This window comes from Globicephala melas, chromosome 3 (assembly GCF_963455315.2).
Source record: "Globicephala melas chromosome 3, mGloMel1.2, whole genome shotgun sequence".
Taxonomy (NCBI): Eukaryota; Metazoa; Chordata; class Mammalia; order Artiodactyla; family Delphinidae; genus Globicephala; species Globicephala melas.
This window is the reverse complement of record NC_083316.1, coordinates 159,036,360-159,045,714: the sequence shown is the minus strand read 5'-3', so window position 1 is coordinate 159,045,714 and position 9,355 is coordinate 159,036,360. Positions and strand designations below refer to the sequence as shown.

General features: G+C 51.2%; 1 protein-coding gene and 1 long non-coding RNA gene across 2 annotated transcripts; one reads left to right on the top strand and one right to left on the bottom strand.

Moving 5' to 3' along the window:
* Window positions 1-3,745: 3,745 nt before the first annotated feature.
* LOC115865402 (uncharacterized) lies at window positions 3,746-9,026 on the bottom strand. Its single transcript, XR_009563328.2, has 3 exons — window positions 8,967-9,026; window positions 5,129-5,228; window positions 3,746-4,591 (listed from the first exon to the last, which is right to left on the bottom strand). It is a non-coding gene; the product is annotated as an uncharacterized lncRNA (long non-coding RNA).
* Window positions 4,274-7,711, top strand: NXNL1 (nucleoredoxin like 1). Its single transcript, XM_030880181.2, has 2 exons — window positions 4,274-4,599; window positions 7,381-7,711. The coding sequence occupies exons 1-2, from the start codon at window positions 4,274-4,276 to the stop codon at window positions 7,709-7,711; spliced, it is 657 nt and encodes a 218-aa protein (XP_030736041.1).
* Window positions 9,027-9,355: the final 329 nt, after the last annotated feature.

Sequence of the window (9,355 nt, the reverse complement as noted above, 5' to 3'; positions counted from 1 at the left end):
CAACGTGGGACCGGGTGTGGTGAGGATAGGGGTGTTATGGCATCTAGTGAGTAGAGGCTAGGGATGCTGCTAAATGTCCTGCAATGTTCAGGACAGCCCCACACCGCAGAGAATGACCTGCCCCCAACTGCATGGGGGCTACAGTTTGGAAATTCTGGGATAGTTGAAAGGCCCAGTTAAGTTGGAAGGGACTCTGCAGCCTGACAGGCGTCATTTGCTGGGTGACTTCTCCCAGGCTCTGTGCTTCACCTGCAAAAGGGAGTAAAACCATACAGGCCTTGTAGGGCTGTTCTGAACACACAAGCCTGACACCTATGTTGACCTGAAAAATAAAGTTATTCTACCAGCAAAGATGGGTTTATGGGGAAATAGCATGGAATTACAATTCAGGACAAGCAACCTACAGTGAAAACCATAGACAAGTCCAACAACGACAACGACAACAAAAAGGAGAGGAACATTATTTTATAAAGAAAAAGGAGGGGGGCTTCCCTGGTGGCGCAGTGGTTAAGAATCCACCTGCCAATGCAGGGGACATGGGTTCGAGCCCTGGTCCGGGAATATCTCACATGCCGCGGAGCAACGAAGCCCGTGTGCCACAACTACTGAGCCTGCAGTCTAGAGCCCACGAGCCACAACTACTGAGCCCGTGTGCCTACAGCCTGTGCTCCACAACAAGAGAAGCCCACCCAACGCAACGAAGAGTAGCCCCCACTCGCCGCAACTAGAGAAAGCCCGCACACAGCAACGAAGACCCAACGCAGCCAAAAATAAATTAAAATTAAAATTTAAAAAAAAATTTACTTAAGAAAAAGGAGGAAGTTGAGAGGCACTGTTTGGAAGGAAAATCCACTGGAGAAAACTGAGTGTTCAGGGTGATGACAGTTTCTCATTGGCTGAGTTCCTGGGGTAGTTGATTTCTTGTAGGAGATGCAATGTACCTCCTTTCTTTTGGTGCCTGTAATTGGTGATTCCTTCCTATTGATGATTCTTCTGTTGGGGCCTGTAATTGACAGTTCTTCCTGTAATTGACCTTGAGTAATACTGCATGAGAGCTCCCCCTCTGGCCTCCCAACTCCATTTTTGTGAGGTTTCCCTTTATTTTCATACCTTGTAAATATCTTAGAAGAGTTCTCCATTGTTGAGATAATTTTGCTCTCAGTAATCTCTTGAATTCACAATAAGTTGGGACTTCCCATGGTTCTGGTGGAGAGAGGAAAATCTAACCAGGAAATTTTAAAGGGAATTGAAACCGCACACCTCAGATGGGACTCCAACCCACAATCTCTGGCAGATGGGACTTGAACCCACGATCTCCCAGCTGAAACTTCACGCCTGGTCTCAGGGCTTACTGAAGTTCCAGTTCTTGTGTCTTGGTGCAGAGAGAATTCAACGAGAGGCAAAGTGATAGGTAAGAAGTGGGGTGGGGTTTTTTTTGGCTGTGCCAGTCTTAGCTGCGGCATGAGAACACGGACTTCTTAGTTGTGGCATCCATGTGGGATCTAGTTCCCCGACCAGGGATCGAACCCAGGCCCCCTGAATTGGGAGTAGCAGAGTCTTACCCACTCCGCACCACCAGGGAAATGCCAAGAAGTGGATTTAATACTATAGGACTCTTGTGAAGGATACAAGCCGGCAGGCAAGGGAGCTCTGCTGTCCTGAGAACAAAGGTGGCTACATTTTCATAATCAAAGAAAAAGTAGGTAGGGAAGAATACCCCCTTCTTCCTCATTCTTGGGTAGATGTCAAGGCTTACCTCATTAGCTCCTCCTTTAAGCTTGTATGGTCTAATTGGGACTGTCATAGCGCTACTTAAATCATATGTATTGGGTTGGCCAAAAAGTTCGTTCGGGTCTTTCCATAGCCTCTTACAGAAAAACCAGAACGAACTTTATGGCCAACCCAATATATTAGTAAAAAGGTGGTAACATATACTAAAATATGCTAATTTATCTCAGATTTCAGTATAATGTCACCTTTCCCCTAGTTTCTTTCACCTTTCCCCCATATTCCTCTGTAAGCTACAGGCCGGAATGCAGTTTTTCAGGGCGGGTTATCTTACAGACCTCACAATGCCAAATGCAGGTCTTGTATCCATTTTTTCCGTGGTAGTGGCCTAAGTAAGTGTTTAGTTTCAAAATGTTCTGATTTAGCTGCCAGATGACCTGGGCATTTCCTGGTTGGTGTCTAGTTTACGGGTGACCTCCTGAAGTCCTTCTCTATCTTCCCCTAGTGGGATTTCTAGCTGTGTAAGTATCTTACTCTATCCCTATCAGAATGAAAGGTGGACCCATCAGGGATGGGCCCAGTCACAAAGCCTTGACAAGGTAGGTTAAACTCTTGAGAATGAGGATTTTGTGGTTTTCTTTTTTATTGTTTAAAGCCAATACTAAGTTTCTTTCCGTCTCTCACATCTCCCCAGGTCCAGAAAAGTCCTCAAGACCTGGTGTTCTGGGTACCTATTGCTGTATAACAAATCACCCCCAAACTGAGTGGCTTCATCCAAGGCTAAGCAGCTATTTCTCAGGATCCCATGGGTCGCCTGTGAGACAGGCTGGGACCTGGGACCTGGGACCCTTTGCTGCAGTGCTTGCACCTGGACAAAATCTCCTCAAGCAACAAAATATGAATACAAAGAAACTATAAGGGACTAAAAAGAACTGCTTGCACGCACGGTTAGGGCAAACTATGGACAAGATACAAAAAGACCAAAAAACCCCAACTGCCACTTCTGAAGAGCTGGGAGCAAAAGCGGGGTACTGCGCATGCCCCCTGCACACAACACCACCAAAGGGGTGGGCAAACCACCAAAGCCGCCCCTCCGACCCAACCCCTGGACACACCCCTCCCCTCACCCCATATAAGGAACCAGCTCGCCCCCACTTCAGCAAGCAAGCCAGTGAGGGAAACTGTTATGGTTCTGCAAGTAGGGACCTGCAGCAGGGGCCCCAGTAAAGCCTCCTCTGAACTTCTTGTCTGGCCTCTGATCAATTTCTGTTGATTAAGGAGGCCAAGAACCCTGGTCAGTAACACCTGGGCGTCCCTCTGCTGGTCTCCCCTGGCACAGTCACTGTGCTACATTCTGTCAGTGGCTGGGCTGGAAGATCACACGTGTGGCAGTTGGCTGGGCATCTAGCTCTCTTCCGTGTGGCCTCTCAACCAATAGGCTAGAACGGGTCGTAGGCCAAATCCTGCTCACTGCGGGCTAAGAATGGTTTTTACATTTTTCAACGGTTGAAAACGAAATCGAAAGATTGATGTCTCACGACATATGAAAATCCTATGAAATTCAAATTTCAGTGTCTGTACATAGAGTTTTATTGGAGCCCAGACACATAAATTAATTTACATAGTGTCTAGAGATGGTTTTGCACAATAAGAGAATTCAAAGTTGTAGCAGAGACTCTATGGCCTAAAATGTCAAAAATATTTACTCCCTGGCCCTTTATATAAAAAGTTTGCCAACCTCTGGGCTAGATCAGCTTCCTTACATGGGGCGTCTGGAGGCCACATTCCAAAAGAGTGAAAGTGGGAGGTGAGAATAAGGCTTATCGTGCGAACTCACACCTTCCACCACATTCTATCGGTCAAAGCAAGTTAGGAGCCAACTGGCTTCAAGGAGAGGAGAACTAGTTCCCAGCGCTTGGTGGGAGAGGGCCGCAAAATACTGTGACCATGATTTTCACCCTTACTCACCATGGAATCTTAAGGTGGGCTGTTCAGACAGAATTCAGGAGGGCGAAGGGAAGAAAAAAGAGTTTATTCTTATTAATTTCTAACTGGAATTTAGCCTGTTTTCTCATGTCCTATCAAAGCAGATATTGGCCAGCTCTGTGACTTTGTCACCCGTGTAAATCAAAGATAATTTCACAGGACATCCTGGTCATGGCAGGCAGACACCTTGAAATATCATTTATGCTCATCTCGACTTAGAAATCACTGTTATTAATTAGTCGAGCCCTGTGGTTTAGGATTACCGAATGCATTCATGAAGAGGCACGTATCTTTTTACATCACAATTTAACAAAATATTTTCACACCAGTATGTCAGCCTGTTTTTTTAATGCCTTAGCAGCTGTCTGCTGAGACAGGCCCATGAGCAGCTGACCCCCTGCCCTCAGAGGCAGCAAAGAATCAGGTCGAGTTTAGGCAGATTAGTGAGGTTCTAAACTGGCCTCCTAAAAATTCCTAATCCTGGGACAGCAGCCAGTCAGCAGGCTCGGGGTCACACAAGGTTCTTGCGCCCTGTCCCCAGCACCCAGCCAGGGTTGTCATGGCCTGCCTGTTCTCTGGCCGTGTCCTGATCCGAAACAACAGTGACCAGGATGAGTTGGACACGGAGGCTGAGCTTAGCCGCCGGCTGGAAAACCGACTGGTGCTGCTGTTCTTTGGTGCCGGCTCGTGCCCGAAGTGCCAGGCCTTTGCACCCATCCTCAGGGACTTCTTTGTGCGGCTCACGGATGAGTTCTACGTGTTGCGGGCAGCCCAGCTGGCTCTGGTGTACGTGTCCCAGGACTCGACAGAGGAGCAGCAGGACCTGTTCCTCAGGGACATGCCCAAGAAGTGGCTCTTCTTGCCCTTCGAGGATGACCTGAAGAGGTGAGGTAAGAGGAGAGGTCAGGGAGGGCTTCCTGGAGGAGGGGCTGTTTCTGCTGAAAGTGAAGTATTTGTTTACTGAGGTATCTGTTCCATCTGAAGTTGATGAGCACCCTCTGTAGGCCAATCAGAACAGAGAACTGGGGGAGAGGGGCGGGGGAGGGGTACATATGCCCATTTCCATCCAGCTCCCTGGGGAGTTTACAACCTGGGAAGGGGGGAGCACAAATGTGAAACAAAGACTCAAACACTCAGATAAATACATAATAAAGAACTGCAGTAGTTCCCAAGGACAAAGGGAGGATGTCATGAGGAAATATCATGGGGAGACCTTGCTGAGATTTGGGGGTCAGGGGATGCTTCCCAGAGGAAATGGCTTTAAAGAGAGACACCCCACCACCACCACCAAGGACAAGGAGGATAGGAGGGTAAAGAGTGAGGAAAGGGAAGGGTTTCCAGGCAGAGGACATAACCCAGACAAAGGCTCGGAGGAATTCAGGGAAAGAACAGCCAGTTCAGGGAACAGTCATACCAGGAGTAAGAAGGCAGCATGTGGAGCAGCGCCCCAGATCCCACCTAATGAGCGTGGATGTGATCCTCAGAGTAGCTGGGAGCCATGGAGGGCACTGGAGCTGAGAGAGAGAGATGGTTGAGTTCCAGCCGTCCAAGGAGCTGCCCAATAAACTGTGATCGTTTGTGGCTATTTGCAGACTTTCCCCTTTTCAACAGTGAGACTTTCATTCTTTTTATTTATTTATTTTATAAATTTATTTCTATTTTATTTCCTTATTTTTGGCTGTGTTGGGTTTTTGTGGCTGTGCACGGGTTTTCTCTAGCTGCGGCGAGCAGGGGGCTACTCTTCGTTTTAGTGCCCGGGCTTCTCATTGCGGTGGCTTCTCTTGTTGCGGAGCACGGGCTCTAGGCACGTGGGCTTCAGTAGTCGTGGCTCACAGGCTCTAGAGCACAGGCTCAGTAGTCGTGGCGCACGGGCTTAGTTGCTCCGCGGCATATGGGATCTTCTCGGACCAGGGCTTGAACCCGTGTCCCCTGCATTGGTAGGTGGATTCTTAACCACTGCGCCACTAGGGAAGTCCCTCATTCTTTTTAAACCCCAATTTTTTACTATGAAAAGTTTCCTGCAAGCCATGTGGCATGGCCAAAGGAAAAATAAAAGAAAAATTTCAAAGATACCAAAAAGTTGGAAGAAGCACACAATGAAACCCTTGGGCATTTTTGCCATTTGCTTTATCTCCATGCACGTGGAGTTTGTGCTGAACCATTTCAAAGTGAGTTCCAGATTTTGTGCCATTCTACTGATGTCATCAATTTTGTTACAAAACTTAGAATTCTGTTTCTGGTCATGGAGACCTTCATCCCCACCCAACATTATCAGAGTTGGCACACTTGCTCACTCCCACAGCCTTCTGCAGCTGAGGAGGTTCTTTTCCCCAAATGGTGAACATTTCCCTCCCCTGGGGGAAGAAATGCCAGCTGTAAGGGGATCATAGCCAAACATTGACCTTGTTTGAGGCAGGGTCCTCTCCACAAAGCCTTCACCCAGGCAAGTATCCAGACAGAGTGAGTGAGTCCCCACCCCCTACCCCTCCCACACACAGGGTTGCCAGATAAAATACAGGACACCCAGTTGAATATAAATTTCATGTAAACAATGAAAAAATTTTGAGTATAACTGTGTCCCACGTGATGCAGGGACATACTTATAAAAAGTTATCTGTTGTTTACATGAAGTTCAAATTCATTCACACAGGGTGTCCTGTATTTCTAGTTGCTAAGTCTGGCAACCTACTCCTGTGGGATTTTGCAAGTATCAATACTATGTGTCTCTGTAAGGAGGCCTGGAAAAGGGCCACCCAAGAACCCCGTGGGTGGAAGTTAAGAATCATGGGTGATGGGACCAGTCTGGTAGCCTGCTTGACTCCATGATGACCGTGTGGGGCTTTGGCCTAGATGGGAGATTTGGTCTGGGGGTCTCCTGTGGATGGCTTTTCACTGGCTCTCTCTCATACAGAAAACAAAATCAAAAACTCCTTACCATGGCCCTGCAGGGCCTTTATGATCAATGCTGCACTCCAATCTCCCTCTGACCTTCAGGCTTTTGCACCAGCTGTGCGCACTCTGCATGGGAAAACTTTCCCCAGTTCTCCCCTTCCTCTTCCTGCAGATTTCAGCTCCAGGGTCACCTCCTTAAAGAGGTCCTCTCTGACCATAAGTCCTTTACTCAGTTTAGTATCTCTTTATGGAATCTGTCAGTGTTTATTCATTCATCCCACACACATTTCCTGAGCATCTACTCTGTGCCCGGCACTGTTTCGGGCAATGGGGACACTCGTGAATAGGGACAGAAAGTAGCCCTAGTGAAGCTACTTTCTATTGTGGGAGAAAATGACAAACAGGAGAAATAAACTATGCAGTGTGTTGGATGCTGAGAGCCGCGCATCAGCAGAGAGAAAGAGAGGCGTTGAGATTTAAGGTTAGGTGTCTGCAGCATACAGGGTCTTAATCCGCAGATGTCTGGAGAGAGTGCTCCAGGCAGAGGACATGGCCAGTGCAAAGGCCCTGTGGTGGGAGCATGTCTGGGGTGTTGGAGCCAAAGCCCGGAGGCCAGTGTGGCCTGGCCTGTTCTGGTTCCTGGGCATCCCCAGAGGCCGTAATGGGACAGTGCACACAGAAGGCGCTCAGTAAGTACTGGGAGGAGGGATGTGGGGCTCCTCAGCATAGGGTCAAGGACGAGGGTCCGACCGGACTGACCCGCCCGCCCCGCAGGGACCTCGGGCGCCGGTTCTCCGTGGAGCGCCTGCCGGCGGTCGTGGTGCTCAAGCCGAATGGGGATGTGCTCACGCTCGACGCGGCCGACGAGATCCGGCGCCTGGGCCCTGCCTGCTTCGCCAACTGGCAAGAGGCGTCTGAGGTGCTGGACCGCAGCTTCCTGCTGCCAGAGGACCTGGACGACCCCGCGCCGCGGAGCCTCACCGAACCACTGCGCCGCCGCAAGTACAGAGTGGACCCGGCTGCGCGGGGCGTACGAGGCCGGGGTAGAGGGGGCGACCCCGGGCAGGAGGGCGAGGCCGAGGGCGGGTCAGTGGGGCTGTTCTGACCCCTGGAGGGGTGGACCGGACTTGGGGGGGTCCATGATGAAACCCCCGAGGAGGGCGGGGGCGGGGCTGGGGCGGAAGTGGGCTGTTCTGATCCCTTTGGTGGGAGAGAACAGACAGGGGCGGGTCTATGAGGAGTCTTTCCCCCTCCCCTAGGGTGGGTGGGGCTAGGGGGTGGGGGTCTGCTCTGAACCCTCCGGTAGGACAGAACAGACAGACAGGGGCGAGTCTGTGATAAGCCCTCATCCCACCCCCACCCCCCGACCTCCCGGTAGTGGGCGGGAGCGGGGGGCTGTTTTGAGGCCCCCTGGTGGAAGGCTGACGGTTAGAGCAAGCAGAATCTCTGATGAGCCCCAGCGGGACGGGAAGTGGGGTCGGGGTGAAGGGAGGGGACCATTCTGAGTTCAGGCCAGGAGGAGGGAGGGGACGTAGCGTCAGGCCGGAGCCGCGGGCTGGGGAGGCGGTCTGTATTCTGAGCCCAGCCCGAAGAGCAGAGGAGCGGTGAGGGTGGAGCTGCTCTGAGCTCCCCGGATGCAGAGTAAAGGCCGAGAAGTGGGGAGCAGGAAGGGTCTTTTTTGCGGCCCACCCTCCACACCCTCAGGATTCAGCGGGGGCGAGGGGCTGTGTAATGAGATGGCGGGGGAGAAGCAGGGCGGGACCTGAGGTAGTTCGGACGCCCCACCCCCGCCACAGGTGGAGGGTGAGACCTAGCGCAGGGCCGATGACGGAGGTTTGTGTGTGAGGCCTCCCTCCCCCTCCCCCCCAGGACCTGGCAGGCCCAGGACCTGTCTTGGTTCTCCAGCGGCCGGGGTGGTGAAGCAGGGAGAGCTTTTCAAGGGCCTCTAGAAATATTTTTAAGACTTGGGGAGGAGGGGTGGTTACAAGTTCCAAAATGGGAAAATGCAAACCAAAATCAAATGATGGTGCTGAGAACCCTCGGCCCGCCGTGCACTAAATGGCGTTGTTCACATGCTTCATGCGCAAAACTACAGTAATCCTTTAACAACGGATTTGTAGTTTGCACGGGATGCAGTTCAATATTTGGTGTCGTGTGCGCTGGGTCCAGGACCTTCAGCGAGGGCTCAGAGTCTCCCTGTCCCTGGTGAACCCTGGGGATTCACGAGGAGACAGCAGAATATAGAAATCAAAAACCCTAGTCTGGAGCCCCTTCCCGGCTGTGTGACTGTAGGACAGTCACCTCCCCTTTCTACGCCTCCTTTCTTTCCTCTGGAAAATGACAGTAAGGCAAGGTCCTACCTGGCAGGTCAGCCAAGGACCCAGAGCCGGAGCTCGCTCCGCGCATGAACCTCTTCATTTTGCCTCTGGCGCCGCCTGGCGGCGAGATGGGGAGGTACGTCCTAGGGGAGGGGCCAAACATGCAAATGAGGTGCAGTCCACACCTGTTCCCAGTCTCCGGAAAGGGTGTGCTAGGAGGGCGGTGCGACTCCGGGATTTGGGAGGCCCTGGAGGCCTAGGGACTGGACAAGTGCCTCATTTCTTGCTCACCCCTAACCCCCAATCTCCAACTGAGGAAATTGAGGCTCAGGTCGGTGATGCCACCTGCTCTGGTTCCAGACACATCTTGCCCTTCATTGACCTTAATTAGGCCTATCTGTGAAATGGTTGTGTTAAACCCTGTGATAATG